General features: G+C 59.2%; 1 protein-coding gene across 4 annotated transcripts in view; it reads right to left on the bottom strand.

Moving 5' to 3' along the window:
• Nucleotides 1-5057: 5057 nt before the first annotated feature.
• Nucleotides 5058-17239, bottom strand: part of Padi4 (peptidyl arginine deiminase 4) — a 29846-nt gene continuing 17664 nt past the window's right edge. For 2 of the 4 annotated variants that reach the window (XM_047538802.1, XM_047538630.1), the window contains exons 7-16: nt 15419-15597; nt 15208-15311; nt 14413-14524; nt 13034-13141; nt 10084-10238; nt 9094-9238; nt 8905-9007; nt 8045-8115; nt 7676-7816; nt 5058-6198 (exon numbers count right to left, since the gene is read on the bottom strand). In XM_047538802.1, coding sequence (XP_047394758.1) covers nt 5965-6198; nt 7676-7816; nt 8045-8115; nt 8905-9007; nt 9094-9238; nt 10084-10238; nt 13034-13141; nt 14413-14524; nt 15208-15311; nt 15419-15597 — 1352 coding nt within the window. In that variant the 3' untranslated portion in view covers nt 5058-5964. The remainder of the gene's footprint in view (nt 6199-7675; nt 7817-8044; nt 8116-8904; nt 9008-9093; nt 9239-10083; nt 10239-13033; nt 13142-14412; nt 14525-15207; nt 15312-15418; nt 15598-17239) is intronic. The other 2 variants (XM_047538890.1, XM_047538709.1) reach the window with 2 other exon arrangements.

A 17239-nucleotide genomic window follows, 5' to 3' on the forward strand; every position in this document is an offset into this window, starting at 1 on the left:
AAACATCACCCCTTCAGCCGAGCTGTTAACGATTCCTGCCGGGAGGGCTGGCTGCGGTCCTAGTCCCTGATGATTAAGGGGAGCTAAGCCAGCGGCCACTGGGGTGGGGTGTGTGTTGTGGACCTCGAGAGTGGCAGGCGGGTGGGGCGGTGGTGGCCTCTTGAGCCTGTCACCAGCTGCTGTTCACCTCTGCAGAGCCACAGAGCAAACGAGAGGGATTCTTAAAACGCATGCTTCAAAATAGCCGAAATAGATTCTTAATGTTCTCATCAGGAAAAATGATAGAATTTGTGAGTTGGGAGATATGTGATTAGTTTGCTGGATGAAAGGTAATGTGTACATAGATGGAAGCATCGCAGTTTGCTCCAATAAATATAATTTGTCATTTAAAAGAAGTAATGGGGAGTCTTGCTGCTGCAGGGAATGTACCCAACTTATTTCCAAGCAAGCTTCGTTTTACGTCTCAAGTTTGGGATTTGCTTTTTTAGTTTGTGCTGGGGGCTGAACCCGGGCGCTCTCCCACTGAGCCACATCCCCACATCCCTAGCCCTTCTCATTTTTTATTTTGAGACAGGATCTCGGTAAGTTGCCCCAGCTGGCCTTGAACTTGTGATCCTCCTGCCTCAGTTTTCCTGTCTCAAAATAAACAATAAATAGAGCTGGGGACATAGCTCAGTGGGAGAGCACACCTGGGTTTGATCTTCACTGAAAAGAAAAAAAAAAAAGTCCTAGGGTCACTCTAGACCACTGTGGTGGCCCCTGTGTTCCACCGAGACCCCTTTCAGGAGGGAGGTCTGAGTTCCCCCAGGGGCTTTGATGTGAGGCTCTGGCTGTCACAGCAAGTCCTTCTGGAATTGCCTCCCTTGCTGCCTGGCCCCGTCTAGGCCCCTCCCAGGGCCAGCTTCATCCAGAGTGGGGACAAAGGCCAGCCTGCTTGTTTGGATTCAGGACAACCCTAAGGGCCCCTCTAGCTGCAGAGCTACTCCCGGGATTGCCCAAAGCCACTGTGGCAACTGCACCCCGTTCAGCTCCCCATCCATGTCCCACACCGTCCCAGCGGTGTCCCTGAGAACCCCTGCCCGACCTGGACCTCCTGCAGGAACCAGACCTAAAACAGTCACCCAAACCTTGACTCAGAAATTCGAAAGACCTCAGTTTGTTTTCCGAGGTGTCGGGGTTCAGACCCAGGGCCCCGCACGTGCCAGGCCAGCCTCCGTTTTATTCAGCGAGACCCTCCATCTCCCAGTGGGGTTTGATGCAGGCTCAGCCTGAGCGTCCTCCTTTCCTCATTCTGCCTGCCTAACGGAGGTGAAGGAACGGCCAGAGAGACGTCACAGTGTTAGGGGCCGGGGGTGTGGCTCGGTGGCAGAGCACTCACCTAGCAGGCGTGAGGCCACCCCAGCACCCAGAGGACAAAGGTAGCGTGTTGGCACATCCACAGCCCAGTTGTGCCAGGCAGTGGGGTAGGTTGTGCCAGGCCAAAGAAGTGCCCAGAGACAGAATGGGAGACGTGATTTATTGGGGAACGCTTAATAAGAGATCAATGGGTGCTCCAAGCAGGGCTCAGTGGTGACAGGCTGACAGATGGCGTCTCTGTCCCCAGGGTGCTTCACTGAGCGGCACTTCTCTCTCTCACGGCGTTTTGTCCTGGAGCTGGCTGGATGGGTGACTCAGTTGCCGGCTGTCCCCACCTAGGCTGCAGAAGCTGCGACATCGTCAGCGTTGGCGTCTGAGCACCCCGGGAGCAGCTGTCCCGGCGCGCAGGCAAGGAAGTAGCTCTCCACAGATAATGTCGACCGGCCCTGGTTCCTGGGGCGCCTAAGAGGAAGCCTGCGTCCTTCAGGGCGATCCGTGTCTGGACTTGCCGGCCCAGGATCGGTCTCACTGTTCCCTTCACTTGGCTCGTTTTGGGGGAAGAGATGGACCGTCAGGGACATGGTGTTCTGCCGTTCCTCCTTTTCTTTAGAGACGCCGCACAGTCCTAATCCTCATATCAAGTCCACCTACAAAAATGCCAGGTCCTCCTCCTGGAGCCTACGACTGTCACCTCTTAATCAAAGTCTTTGCAAAGACCATCGAGGCTCCTGAGATGAGAGATGACCTGGGACCCGCTGGATGGACCCCAGATGTCACCACAAAGGTCCACATAAGGGAGAGGCCAAGGCAGATTTGGCACATGAAGGAGAAACACTGCCACCACAGAGGCAGGGACCAGAGTGGAGCAGCCACCAGAAACGAAGAGGCGGGGGACAGAAGACCCCCCGGAGCCTCTGGAGGGGCACCTGGGATTCAGTCCAGGGAAGCCGATCTGAGTCCTCTGGTCTCTAGATCTGTGAGGGACCCCGTCTGCGCTGCCTGAAGCCCCCTCCTCAGCGCTAAGTAGTTGCAGCTGCTCAGGGCACATCTGCGTGGTCTCTGGGGAGGGCGACCGGCACAAGGCCAAGCCAACAGTGGCGGTCTGACTTGATGGTGTAAAAGAAAACTCAGAGGCACAGTAGAAAAGAGTCTCCTTGAGCGAGAAGCACCAAAGAGACCTCGGGTTCCCCCGACGGGACATCAGGGGAAAGCGCAGAAGCAAAAGAAGGAGATTATTTGGTTAGTTTGCAGCGACCAAATTGCCTTTCTTAGGGACTTGGTTGGAAAGCCCCTGTCACACAATCATAGGTTGGCTGCGAATGATAAGCGGGGGTTAAATTTTATTTTTGTCTGACATCAGCATTTATCAGAAATGTCCCAAGTTCAATTTCACTTACGTTTGCAAATCGCACAAGGCCACGGTCACCGAGGGAGACTGACAGGTTTCGTCTGCTCTGGAGTCTGCGGGCCTGGCCTCTATGGAGTCTGTGTTAGGGACAGGCACTTCATGTGAGGTGGCTCCCTGCTCTGCGGGGCTGGTAGCCTTTCCTTCCACAGCCCCCTCGGCTCCCTCAGAGATGTCCCCGGTGCCCGTGAAAGGCTCGGGTATTTCCCCGGCCACGCACTTCCTGTGACTGCGAGGGTGGCTTTACCCTCCAGCTGACCTCTTTGGGGTACAGCTCTCAGCTCTGTCTGCTGAGGCCCCTCGTCCGCTCCACGGCTACACCCACTTCCTGTTGTGCTTGGCCCCCCTGGTCCAGAAGGACACCTGCAGCCCCTTCTGGGCATCAGAAGCGGCCGATCCTCTTCAGAGAGCCATTTTCTAACTCGGGGTTTTGTGTTTGTTTTTGGCGGGGTGGGTACCGGGGATAGAACCCAGGGCCACTTGACCACTGAGCCACCTCCCCAGCCCTATTTGTATTTTATTTAGAGACTGGGTCTCACTGAGTTGCTTAGCGCCTGGCTTTTGCTGAGGCTGGCTTTGAACGCTTGGTCCTCCTGCCTCAGCCTCCTGAGCTGCTGGGATTACAGGTGTGAGCCACCATGTCTGGCTTTTTAAATTTTTTAAACAATTTATTTATTGGCATGTCTTTTGATGTACGCAGCTTTTAATCTGATGCGGGCCCTCTGGTTTATTTTTGCTCCCTGTACTCGGGTGTCATGTCCAAGAAAGTCAATGTCTTGGAGGTTTCCCTTTATGTTTTCTCCTGGGAGCTTTTCAGTTTCAGGTCTTCCGTTCATTTTGACCTCCTCTTAGGCATGCTGCGAGGTAAGACTCATTCTTTGGCGTCAGAATGTCTTGTTTTCCAAGCCCTGTTGTTGAGGTGGCCGTCATTTCCCCCCTGGATGGGTGTGGCTCCCTTGCTGAAGGTCATTTGATCCCACGCTTGAGTTCATTTCTGGGTTCTCTGTCCTAGGCGACGGGTCGGTTGTCCTTACGCCAGAACCTCACTGTTTGGATGACTGTAGTTTTGTAGAATGTTTTGAAATGGAAGTAAAGGACAGATTTCTTTTTTTCAGGTGGAATCCAGGTTCCTGGGCACACGGGGCAGGTGCTTTACCACTGAGCCGTCCCCAGCCCAAGGGCGGAGCTCTTGATTTTATCCTTTCCTGCATCATGGTCTTCGTGAAGAAACAGTGTCTGGGCATTTTCTGAGTTTCCCAGACCCTAGGGAGCCACGAGCTGGTCTCAATTTCCAGGTTTTTATTTTCAAAAGAATATAAATCCTGGTGTCAAGGCCATAAAAAACAATACACAAAAGAGACTACGGAGCTGAACTACAAGTTGGGTGTCCCTCACCCAGAATGTTTGGGACCAGAACCACTTCATATTTCAGGGTTGTTTTCAAAGTTCAGAATATTGGCATAGATACTACCAGTGAAGTATCCCTAATCCCAAAATCTGAAACTTTTTTTCAGTACTGGGGATAAGTGTCGAATTCAGGGGCACTTAACCTCTGAGCCACATCCCCAGCCTTTTTTCCTTTTAGTATTTTATTGAGAGACAGGGTCTTGCTTGCTAAGTTGCTTAGAGCCTTGCTAAGTTGCTGAGACTGGCCTCTAACTTGTGATCCTCCTACCTCAGCCTCCAGAGCCACAGGATTACAGGCGTGCACCACGGTACCTGGCAAAAGTCTGAGCACCGTGTTGGCACTTATCCTATACTTCATTCCGTGTTCACAGCTCCTGGTGTGTACCATGACCCGCTACAGGTGGACCATGGTACGTCAGCAAATAAGCAGGACCAGGGAGGGCCTGATCCGTGGAGCCTGCAGGCGGGAAGAGTAGATAAAATTCATACCCTGATATTTGAGTATCTGATCTAACAGTTAAAATTCTCATGTCCTTCGAGTTCCTACATTATCTGTCTTTTTCTCTAAAGGACAACGTGAATGGAGATAAAGTCCTCAGGCCCCACCTTTGGGTTGGATGTGAACCCCACCCCGTGTCTCTTGAGAAACCCGAGGTCACGCGACTTGGCTTCTTGCTGCCGGACTTGCTCTCCTGCTCTTAATCCAGTCTCTTTTTTTAAAATATAATTCTACGTTTTGTCATGGAACTTACCTGCAGAGGGCTGTATCTTAGAGACACACGTTCCTTAAACAACCACAGGAACTCCTTGTGCCCCAGGAGCTCCCGGGTTCCGCCCTCCTGTTGTGGGAATCCCAGGAGAAGCAGCACTCGGCACTCAGAGGGCAGGAGAAACCAGACTTTATTTCACGCCGGCTGGCGGGCCCAGAGGAGATGAGCACCCCCAAGTCCTGAGCACTCCTGACCCATTTTTGTAACATTTACAGACTATCTAGTGCCGTAGATTTTCCAGTCTAAAACAGTACATAATTGGACACAAGGTTTCAAAAAACAATATATGATTGTGTATAAGGGTCATCAAGCAGGACGTGTTCACAAAAGCAGATGCGACAGGGGAGGCTGGCCTCTCTTACAGGGCCTCCTGTGTCGGCCTCCTGTGTTTCTAGCCTTGGGCCTGGACCTCCACAGGGGCATTTACACTTCAAAGGGACACGGTTAGGTCCCTGGGAAAGTCCTTCACATTCCAAAAGGAAGGAGTGAATGGTGCTAATTAGCTTTCCTGAAGCCCAGCTGGCGGGAGGGGAACTCTCCCCTGGCACCGGATCTTACAGACAGGACAGGACAGCGGCCTCAGTTTATTTTATATCCCTGCCTGACTCGGTCACCACTCCACTCCCTCCCTCCCTCTGCTCTCCTCCTGGAAAGGCTCTGCGGGAAGCTCAGGCCACGGGATCACGCGATTTTACAGGCTGGAAACAGGCCTGGGAGCAGGGGACCCGCGGCACGGCCTGGGTGCGCTCTGAGCCCGTGGGAAAGAGGAATAGCGGGGGGGGGGGGGGGGGGGGGGGGGGGGGGGGGGCTTCCGAGCCGCACGCGCAAAGTGATCTGAGAAACCTCAGCTGCGGCTTCTCAGGGCCGAGCTGGGTTTGCCAGGGTGGCACCACCTTGGGGCACACAGAGGAGACCAGGACGAGGCCACGAGCCACTGCGGGCAGGCTGACCCCCCAGGGAGCCTGGACACCCCCTAAGAGCCCTGGTGCAGCACACGCGGGGACCCGCGCCCGGGCCCGGAGGGGCTCAGGGCGCCATGTGCCACCACTTGAAGGAGAAGGGCTTGCGGCGCACGTTGGTGCCACAGTGCACCTCGCCGTGGCGCACGTGGTAGGAATGGAAGTCGTCGATGAAGGTGCAGCGCAGGCCCAGCGGCTCCAGCAGCGCGCACACCCGCTCCTCCAGGCAGCAGCGGCCGTCGATGACCGGCCCGAAGGGCTTGGGGATGCCCAGGTGCCGGCCCAGCACCAGCATGTTCACCTGCGGGGAGGGGAGGTCCAGGTTAGAGGCAGTGACGGGCGTCCCCACTTCACAGATGAGGAAACCGAGGTCCAGACAGGAAGAGTAGGTCTGAGGCCACCGGCCAGGCCTGGCGCATGGGCCTGCTGGACTCCAGGACCCCTGGCCCTACCTCTGCGCTGTCCTTCCTACCTGCCACCTTCCAGCAAACTGTCATTCAAGGCCCAGGGCTGAGGCCACCGCTCTGCCCACGCATCCCTGGACTCCAGCAGTGAGTCCTTCCCAACATGGTGCCTGCACACAGTAGGCACTTACTAAATGTCTGTTGGATGAAGAAACGGCTGACGAAGACAGCGGGAGCACTGTCTGCATAGTGTCCCGTCTCCTCACCCCCTGGGCGGGCCTTGTGAGGCCAAGGGGAGGGTCTGGGGCCAAACGCTGTGTGGCCTCAGGTGGGTCGCTTCACCTTTCTGAGCCAAATCAACAAGTGTGCGCTGCTCTGACAGATAGGAGCACGCCTCCTGGGTGCCTGGAAAGGGCACCACTTTCTCTGTCGGCCACACCACTGCCTCGCGCGGCTCGCTTCTCTGCCTGTCCTGCTGCCACCGCCGCCTTTCCCTGTGGGTCCCTGTGAGCCAGTCCTATCTCCTTCTCAGACTCCCTCCAGGGCCTTGAACCCAGCACACAGTCGGCACCCACACATCTGCGTGCCTGGTGGTACCAGGAAGCCCAGCTGAGCCACGCTGGAGAGGGAACCAAGGGCTTGGGGCCGGGGAAACTTATTCAGGGTCAGGGAAGAGGGGCATCCCCAGCCCCAGCTTCCTCTAGGCCTGGGAAGCCTTCATTCTAAACAGAACCTTCTGCAGAGCCTCAGAGCATCAAGCAGAGGCAACTGGAACCATCAGATTGGAGGCACCGCCTTGGCACCCAGGGCCCTGGGGAACCCAGTTTGAAAACCGCCATGATAGGGACTGCGGCTCCTCCTGAACCAGAACCCCCAGTCCCAGGAGAGCTGGGTGCAGCTCCCATCTGGCCCTTGGGTACCCTTTGATGAGAGGGAGCAGCAGGCCACACAGCAGCTGGTCACAGAGGCTCTAGACAAGGGTGCGAATTCAGTCTCAACTCAGGGCGGCCTCCCAGAGGCCCAGTCAAGGGAGGTGCCCCCCTGGGAACAGCAGCCCAGCCTGGCGACTGGAGCTCGGGTTCTGCAGCCAGACCCGGCTCTGCACTCATCTCCCGCCAGCTATGGCTTCTTGTGCCAGAGACCTCACCTCTCTGAGCCTCATCGGCAAAGCGGCGGTGGCGGGGGTCATAGCACCTTGTCAGATGCCAGAGGGGCTCTGCAGGCCATCCAGGGTCAGGTGAACCCTGAGTGGGCGTGGGGAGGAGCACAGCCCCAGGTCCGCCGAGCCCCGCTGGCCTCCAGCTGCCTGCGCTGCACCCTGGGGTTCAAGGCCACCTGCAGAGGTGTGTGTGGTGGGCGCTGCCACCTCCTCACCATGTTCGGGAAGAAGGCCTCAGCCTTGGGGACCCCGCTGGAGTTCCTGGCCAGCTTGAAGAGCTGGGGCACGTCCACGATGTCGCCCTCGGCCAGGCCCAGCTCCCGCTTCAGCACCTTGCGGTTCCAGTCGATGCAGCTCTGGGGGGAGGTGGAGTCGGGTGGAGGGAACCTGGGCCGAGGCCCCCACCCAAGGCAGGCCCCGGGCAGGGGTGGGAAGGTGCTGGTGGGGACTGCCAGGCTCCGGCCTGCAGAGCCAGCGGCCAGTGCCCGAAGGTGCCCTCAGGGAGCCCAGGGGCCGCCCGCGGCTCTGCTGGGCTCCGGCCTGCGCCTGGGCCGTGGCATCCCTAGGACCCCCAGCTTCGGTACCTCCACATACGAGTTCTGTTCTCTCAATATCTTGTTTGACAGGATGTCATTTATTTTCCACTGCTTTTTTCCTGTCACAGAGAAAAACAGACAAAAAAAATGCAAATGAATTCGGTCCCCTTCCGCCAGGCGCAGCGGGACTTCCGTGCTCCCATCTGTGAGGCGGGGATGGCGTCAGTTCCCAGCGCAGTCTGCTCTGCGCCCCTCTGAGGCGACGTCTGTACTAGAACCTGCCAACGGTGTTACTTGTGGTCAAAACCGCGGCTCTGGCCCCGGAAATTCCTCTCAAGTAGAAAGGAGGGCGCGGGCCAGGGTGCATGAGCAAGGCGCTGGGTTCCATCCTCGGCACCCCAAAAACAGAAAAGGGGGAGGAGCCAGGGCCGGGTGAGCTCTCTCACCCTCCGGCCGGCCCCACGTTGTAGAATCTATCGAAAAGGTCCCCTCTCGTTCTGGGCTGGGATGCACTGAGCGTCTCTCAGGTCCTGGGACCGCCTGGCTCCCTCCCGCCTCTGAGCCTTTGCGCGCTCTGTTCCCCGTGGGCGCATCTCCCTCCAGCCAGTCTCCCTGACAGCTCCGCCTGGCCAGCTCCAGTTGGTGTCTGTCCTGCTCCTGTGGGACTCTCGCCTCCCCCAGGGAGCCCTCCTGGGCCCCACCCAGACGCCCCAGGGCCCAGGTGGTAGCTGCTTTCTCGGCTGCGGGGCTCCTCTGCTCTGTCCACGCAGCATCCCCAGCACACGGCACAATGCCTGGTGCGCACAGTGGGTGCTCAGAACGTGGTCGCTGCCGGATGATCCCTCCCGGCCGTGGGAGACCACGCGACAGCAGAGGACGCGGCAGACGGAGGGGCACGGCCGACTTACTCTTGACGCCTTGGAACAGCAGCACCTCCCCATGGCCTGCCTTCTGCTTCTCCTGGAAGAGCCTGAAGCAGGAGCGGGGGCTGGCCAGCAGCAGCCGGAAGCCCTGGGGCAGAAACGCAGGGTCTGAGGGCCGCGTCCCCCTGGGGCTCTGCCAGAGGGGCCTGCCCCACCGTGGGCCCTGCGCCCTACCTTCCTGTCGGGCGTTGGAACGAAGCTCAGGAACTCGTCTATGTGGCCCACGAACAGCCAGTCGGAGTAGAGGCTCACGGGGGCCTGCACCTGCTGGGCGCCCAGGAAGTCCTGCAGGGTCCGGTGCACCTCCCGGCTCTCCCTGCTGCGGCGCAGGGTGAAGAGAGTCAGGCGGAGGGGACGGGGAGGGCTCCGAGGGGCTGGGGCTGGGCCAAAGAGCCGGGGTTCTCCTTCAGAACAGAAGGGATTCAGCTGCCTGGGAGGCCCTTATCACATCCCTTCACATGGGAGGAACTGAGAATTGTTGTTCCACTTTCACTGAGGGGACACTGAGGCCCACAGGCACTCACACAGAGCAGGATTCAGATCCAGTGCAGCTGGAGTTGGCAATCGCTCATGAGCTGTGCAGCACTGGGGACACTACTTCACCTCTCTGAGCCTCCATCTTCTGCAAGCCCTGTGTGATCCAGTCCCTTGCGCGTTCTCAGTCTGCTCAGCTGCCCTGGCCTTTTCGAACACACCACACTCATTCCCACCACAGGGCCTTTGCACACACTCTCCTTCAGCTGCCAGGACATTCTACCCCAGGCCTCCACACACTATGTCCTTCTTGTTATCAGGACTCAGCTCACGAGCCCCTTCCCCAGCGAGGCCCTCCCTGTCACCCTAACCCAGGTCCCTCTGCTCTTTTCTGTTTTCTTCACTTTTTGAAATTATCTGATTCTATGATCTGCCTCCCTCACAAGCCTGGTGGCCGAGACTTGTCCGAGTCATTCACAGCGGCACCCCAGCTTTAGCACATAGGATGCTCTTGATGTTCACTGGGACAGGATGTAAGTGACAGAGCTGGGACTTGAACTCTGGGCTCCGAAGCCTGGCTCCCTAACTTGGGCTGGGAGCGGGTGGGGAGCTTCCGCTCTGCCTTCTGCCTTCCCACGGCTCCCTGGGTCCCTGGGTCCTGGCCACCCAGGGCGTCCCTCCCCTTCTTACCTGGGGTAGCCGCTGTTCCCGATGAGAATCCTGCCCAGCGGGTACTCCTTCTCCCCGACGGTGACTGGGGGGCTCACTTCCAGATTCCCGAAGGAGTCCAGCCCAGTGATCTCTTCTATTTGGGGCCCTCGGGTCACGTAGCCAAAGTTTGGACCCTGAGGTGGGAGAAGCAAGTGCCAAGAGTGAGAGACGGTGTGGGTACAAGTTTAAGGACGGAGCTCGTCCAGGAAGGAATTCCGTCACCGTCAGCGCCCAGTACAGGGCAGGCACCTGGGATGGGGGATGGGGCAGGAACTTGGGATCATTCGGTGGGCAAGGAAGGGAACTGGCACTTGCTGCTGCCCCTAGCACACAGCAGCTGCTTCGTGAACTGTCACTTGGGAGTAGTAACAAATTGGCAGACTTTCCTTTGCATGTTCGTTTTGCAGAAGAAGAGACTGAGTTCAGAGTGGTGACGGGCTTCCTGCGGTCCTGCATCCAGTTGTAGGAAGGACTGGAGCTTGAACAACCCCGATGGGGGCCCTGGGCCCCCAGTGAGCGGCATCCTGCCCTTGGGCTGGGACGGCTCCTCAGTGTGGCTTCAGTGAGGACTCTCCCGGGAGGGTCTTGGTGAGAGGAGCAGGGACACATCTCTCAACCCCTGCATGAGCTTCGCGACGGCCGTAGCAAACTGTCATCGAGTTTGTGGCTTAAAATAACAGGTCTGCTCTCTGCAGTCCCGGAGGCCTCCCCACCCCGCCCTCTGGCCTTCTCGTAAGGAGAGTTGTCTACACAGAATCCACCCGGTGATCCGGGCCGGCAGGATCCTCGCTTCAACACACCACAACGTCCGTCCTGCCACACAAAGAGACATCAGGCTCTGGGGAGGAGGGCACGGACGTAAGGGAGGGGCCGTGAGCAGTCTGTCCCACCCCAAAGAGGCCGCAGCCAGCTCGACCCTGCAGAAAATCAACTGTCCGGACCCCGGGGCCCCATGGGGCCACCTCGGGGCTCCCCACCAGTGTGTTTTGGGGGAGATGCATCATCTCAAGGGTCTTTGATTTCATGAATTTGAAAGTCATCATTCCCAATTCCTCTGGGAGTGAAGCTGCTCTGGTCGGGGTCCTCATGAGCCCCAGGCTAGACCAGCCCCAGGCTAGACCAGCCCCAGGCAGCACGCCCGTCCATCCGACTCGCCCGTGGTTTTGGCCTGCTTTCTGCGGCTGGCTTTCAGGACACCGTGTGCTCTCGGTTCACCTCCCACCTCCCAGCGGTTCTTTCTCGGCCTCCTCGGCCTGGGGACAGGGACAGGCCTATCCTTGGTCTCCTTTATTCTCCAGTCACTTGCTCTTGGTTGGTCCTGCTGCATCTCCTGAAATTCCACCCGTGAGCTGATAACGCCCACATTTTAGCCTCCAGCCTCCCCTTCTCTCCAAACCCCAGGCAGTTGGCAATGCCTGCCTCTCTTCCCCCAGCCCCTCAGAAGCTGCAGAAACCAAGAGGGCTGGGGTCAAAAATGCTGTGGGTTGGGGAGGGGGTCTCCTTCAGGATCAGGGAGGCTGCACTGAGCAGGGCCGGGAGGCTGAGAACTGAACTCCAGCCCCGAAACAGGGAAGAACATTCCAGGCAAAGAGAATGGCATGTGCAAAGGTCCTGAGATGAGGGAGAAGTGGGTGGAGTTGAAGGACAGGAAGGAGCCCAGGGGTCTGGAGCAGGTGAGGGACAGGAGAGAGGCCCGCGTCATGCTGGAGAAGTGGCTGAGTCGGAGGCTGGTGGCGAGTGTGACTGACTCTTGGTTTCTCACTCTGTGACTCAGGTTGGGGCGCTGCTTAGCCAGGGGCCACTGCAGCCCCGTCTTCCTCCAAGGCTGCCTGCGGGAGAGGCGCAAGGCCTGTGAGGGTCGAGCTTCAGCCTTCGTCACTCTCAGGTGGCGGAGTAGGAGACAGGGCCACTGAGCCAGGCAGGACTCGGGGATGGGCAGTCAAGTGGGAGCTGGCTGGAGGGTCCTGATGCTCCTGATGCTCGGTGGCCAGGCAGACATGGAGAGCCCACGGCGGCCTCAGTCCCTCCACTGCTGAGCGCAGGGCGTGGCCGGGGGAGCTGAGACACGGTGCTGACTAGACCAAAGCTCCTTCCAAAGCCTCCGGTGTGGGCAGGGCCGCCTCCCCTGCCCGTGGGGCACAGGACGCTCCTTGGAAAACCACTCATCAGAGCAAAGCTTACGCCCACACGCCTCCTTTTCTCTGGGTGCCGGGACTCAGGCCCGGGTCTTCCTTGGAAAGCAGGGAGGTGGGGTGGGGAGGGGCGCCCTCCCTGAGCCAGACTGGCCTGGTTTGAATCCTGACTTCACCACCCTGAGCTTCAGTTTCTTCATCTGTAAAATGGGTCTATTGATAACATCTCCAAAAAAGGTAGACAAGTTAAATGAGTCAGTGCATGTAAGAACTCAGCACTGTGACTGACAGCCTACGTCCTCAATAATGCTATTATTGTTATTATTATTGTTGTTGTTGTTATTATTATTCTGTGCTGAGTTTGCATCAACTCACCAGCTCAGCACCAAATGACATACTGACTCATCAATACCTCACTTCCCACCCCACACGTGGTGGCTTTGGGATGGTAAAGTCCCACCTAGGAAACAGCTGTTGATCCTGAAACTTCCCGTCTCCTCGGTGGAGCCCTGGAAAATCAAATCCCACCCAAAAGATGGCAGCCAGAGCAGGTCGGGTGGCCGAGGTCACCCAGCTGGGCCTGCGTCCTGCGGGTGACCAGGGCTTTAGAAGTGAAGGACCGGATCTTATGGTGGTAACAGAAGAAATAACAAGCCCCACCTGCGAGCCCCGGAGCGGGCCTTCTGCTCAGGGGGCCCGGCACCCCCGCCGCAGGGCCGCCCGCCGGGAGGAAAAGGGGCGGAGGGGAGAGGCTGAGGGAGAGGCCTCACCCACCCCTCCCACCCCCAGGCAGGTACCATGACGCGTTTGATAGGGAAGTCCTTCAGGCCTCTGTCCCTCGGGGAGTCGAAGACCACGGGCAGCGTCTGTTGCGGGGCCTGGATGTAGCCGATCTCCATTTCATCCTGTGCGGAGCGAGCAGAAAGGGGCCGTGGCTGGCGCCACCTGGCTCTGCACCCAGCACGCCCTTACCCTTGGCATCAAGAGCCCTTGGCATTCTGACCCCACACAAGGGGCCATGAAGAAGCAGAGCCAGTGTCCTGCGATGGCCCCCTGCACAGCGTGCTGAGGCTGCAGCGCCCTCTCCCTCTGGGGTGGGGCCCTGGCTGGGGACCCAGTGAAGGAGGCTCTGGAGTCCTCGAGGACACTGTCAGGGCCAGAGAGCCCGGGAGTCTGGCAGCGGGCACCCAGAGTCGGGAAGTGCTGATGGTATCGAGGGGCCTGCGGGTCACTGGTGAGCCCCCAGGGTGGCCGGAACGGGCCAGGAAGACTGCTGGCGGGAGGCTGGAGGCTGGAGGCTGAGGCCCCAGGGGAGCAGCAGCAGCTCCTGGTCCCTGGGCAGAGGAAGCCGGGACCCGGGTGGCCTTTGAGGGGAAGGAGAGGCAGGAGGATTTCAGAAACGAATCTTGAGCGGATCTGCCCCCAGGGGCTGGTGGCCCGCAGGCAGGGTGCAAAGGCACACACACAATCGCTGTGATAAGTCGCTATTTACACGCCACTGCCATTTTTGGGGGGGGCGGTATAAAAATGGCGACCAATGACAAGAGAGGATGCGACTTAGGGAATTTGAAAGACGAGAGATGAATTCCCACTGGAGGGGCAGCGCCTAGGCTGGGATTTGAGGTGGGGGGCAGGAATGGGGGGCGGCCCTACAGAAGGCAGGTGGGCCCAAGAGGGGGAGGGGCGTCCGCTCAGCCAGCTGACAGGTGCCAGGCACGGTGCTGAGTGGGTGGGACTCTGGGGGCACCCTGGCAATAGGGGGGGCACTGACACAGAGACCAGAGTGGCCACGTGTCTCCACAGTGCTGCCTGGGGCAGGCTGGCACCGGGCGAGGGCGGCAGCCGGGTTGGGAGGTTCTGGAAGCAGGCCGCAGGAGATGGCAGCCACGTCAAGTGCTGGCGAAGGGGAGTGGCCTGGTGGGTGGCTGAGCCCAGGAAGGCCAATGAAGGACTGAGGGCCACCTGGGCTTGAGGTTCCTGAGGTTCCTGAGCATTTTCCAGCAGGAAGGTGGCTTTCGTCTTGGTGACCCAGTGGTGGCCCACAGTGGCCCACGATCAATGTCAGATGAACCACTGGCCTGAGGCGCCCCCCATGCGAGGAACGCTGGGAGTCTAGGCCCGGGGCGTGTCCCTGGACCCTTGGCCGCTCACCTGCCCGCCTGGCAGGACCACTCACCTGCATCCACTGGTCATTCATGTTCTCCTCCGTGGGACAGATGGTCAGTTTGCACTTGGCTTTCTTGGCCAGGGCAGCCACCGCCTTCAGGAAGTCTTCATTATCAGAAATCCTAGAAAGGTCAGAGAAGCAGCGCCTTAGGCTCTGGAGTCTGGAGGTCAGGCCTGGGGGGAGTGGGGCGGTGACACAGGCTGAACAGACTCCCCTCTCACAATCCACGAAGCAGGGCTAACAGGTACCCCTTCCGTGAAGGAGAGGACAGCGGGGGGAGGCCACTGCCCAAGGCCAGGCCACCTGGGGTCAGCCTATTTTGAACCCCACCTTGCTGTCTGCCACAGGCTTCCCCGGTCACTCCTTCTGCCCCCGAAGCAATCGGAAGAAGAGAGGAGAGGGGACCCCAAGGCCCCAGCACTCTCACTAGGGGCTGTGCCTGCAGGAGGGGTGCTCAGGCCTCCCCACCATGCAGGGGGACCCCATCCCCAGAGATGAGGCCCAGCTCAGGGCTCAGCCAGGAAGGTGCATGTGAACAAGCTCCCAGAAGCCACTGGTGCAGCTGTCCAGGGGCCCTGGGAGCCTGGCTCAGGGAAGGAGGGACTCATCCTTGAGGTCTAGCAACTTCCACAGGCCCCAGGAGCCAAGGGAGGCCTGGCCAGGACAGGACGATTCCCCTGCCTCCCTGGGGTCCCCGGCAAGCTAAGGCTGGCACAGGGCCTGGGTCACTGGCACAGTGAACGCTGCAGCCAGGCCTCGGCGCTCCTCCTGGCCACTGGACCCCAGCACTCCAGGGCCCCTCACCTGCTCACGTACACCTCCTGGGGGGGCTGGGTGTTGGGGGTCATGATCCAGGGGGCCACACGGAAGACCACACTGTCTTGGAAAACCAGCGCCTCAGGGAGCTCCTGCAGGGGAGGGGAGCGAAGAGGCCGCCACAGCAGCGGGTCCCACAGCTGCCACTCCCTACTGGTCCTGCCCCAACCTACCAGGCCACCGCTCCGGCTTGGCCTACCGGGTTGGACATGTCCAGCAGGGAGACACCGAGGGAGATGAGCCCTGGGAAGTCGGAGTCCGGGAAGGTGAGGCCCTCCACGTAGAAGTCCCTGCTGTGCTGGCCGCCTGGGAGCTCCAGCAGGTGAGAGGGCTGCTCCGGGCCCAGGACCACCTTGAACCTGGAAGGCAGCTTGCCCCCTGGCCAGGGGCCAGCAGGCTCGGTCCGCGTCCTCCTTCTGCAGACCCTGTTCTCTTTCCCGACCCCCCACGCTGGGGCCTTCCCTAGGCCCCACATGCACACCCCAAATCTGCTTGGAGCCTCACTTTATCAGAAAAGGACCAAAGCCCAGCTAGGATATTGCTCCCCTGGCTGGGGGTCCAGGAAGGGCGCGACTTTCCAGGAAGCCCACGACACACGGTCACTCACTCACTCACTCACTCACTCATTTCCTCAGCAACTGCTCTAGCCAGTCTCAGCGACACTGGGGGTGGGAACAGGCGGTTGCTAAGGAGACAGGTTGCCGTGTCCCCCAGCCTCCAGGGAGCACAATGGGGAGCAGGGAGAGCAAAGACCATTGAAATATGTGATGCCGATGGTGGAGGGGACCCCGGGGCCCTGGAGAGGTGATGCCCAGGCAGGGGCAAGATGCTGTCGCTAAGCCAAGGACAGCTCAACCATTTTGGTCTGCAAGGGAAGGGGGCTGGATCCAGAAGGGCCCCTGCAAGACCCCGCTCCCGCCCCCGCCCCGCCCCGCCCCTCCACGTGCCACCCGGCCCCTCCCCTGGCCCCGCCCACGTTCCGCCAGGCCCCTCCCCTTCGCCCCTGGCCCCGCCCACGTGCTGCCAGGCCCCTCCCCTTCGCCCCTGGCCCCTTCCACATGCCCCGGTCCCCCGCTCCGCCCCTGGACCCCTCCACTCCGAGCCATACAACCTCACCTCGGGGTTTGCACTTGCCTGGCACGCCCTCCCCAGGTAACTGCATGGTTGTCCCCGCCTGTCCTTCTGCTCAAATGACAGCCCACAGGGTGGGGGGAACCTTCCCTGACCCCACTCCCCAGTTCACACCCGCCCTGTGGACTCCGTGAAGCATCCAAATCGCGAACGCCCAGCGTTCTACTTAATTATTCGCCGATTGTCTCTCCCAGCCCACTAAGAGAAAGGGACATGGGGACGAGGACTTGGCTGTGTTCACAGCTCTGTGCCCTGTGCCTGAAACTGAGCCTGTCACTCCTGGTAGCAGGTGCTGTGAGGGGTCCGCAGGAAGGTCCAGGACAGACGGCGGATGGGTGCAGCTTGCGTGCAAGCCTCTGCACCCAGGGCTGTGCGGTGTCTGTGTGCGTGTGTCTGAGAGGGAGGTGATTTCTGAGGCAGTTGGAGATCACCACAGGGACAAAGGACAAGCGCTCCCGGGTCTTAACTCATGCCTGGCAGTCATAAAAAATAGTGCAAGTTTACCTCTGCCCTCCGGGCTGCATTCACAGCCTGCCAGGTACCCAAAGCTCCCTGTCCATCCTTACTTTACTAAGATTACTCTGAAATGTTCACGTGTCCTGCTCCCAAATGAAATCCACGTGTACTTACTAAGAATAAAAAAAGAAAAAACAAAACTTGGTGGAGGCCTCGCCCATCCCTGCCCCAGCAACCAGCTCAGCGTCAGGGACCGGGTGTGTGACCACGGAGGATAAAACTGCTGAGCCACCAAAATGACAAAGTCCTAGGAGCCCTAACTCGTCACCTGCCATGATTTGTGTTCTGTTCCATTTCCCACCTCTATGTCCTCTTAATAGAGACAGCACCCCAGCACAGTGGCGCACGCCTGTAATCCCAGGGGCTCAGGAGG

The sequence above is a fragment of the Sciurus carolinensis genome, chromosome 1, assembly GCF_902686445.1.
Source record: "Sciurus carolinensis chromosome 1, mSciCar1.2, whole genome shotgun sequence".
Lineage (NCBI taxonomy): Eukaryota > Metazoa > Chordata > Mammalia > Rodentia > Sciuridae > Sciurus > Sciurus carolinensis.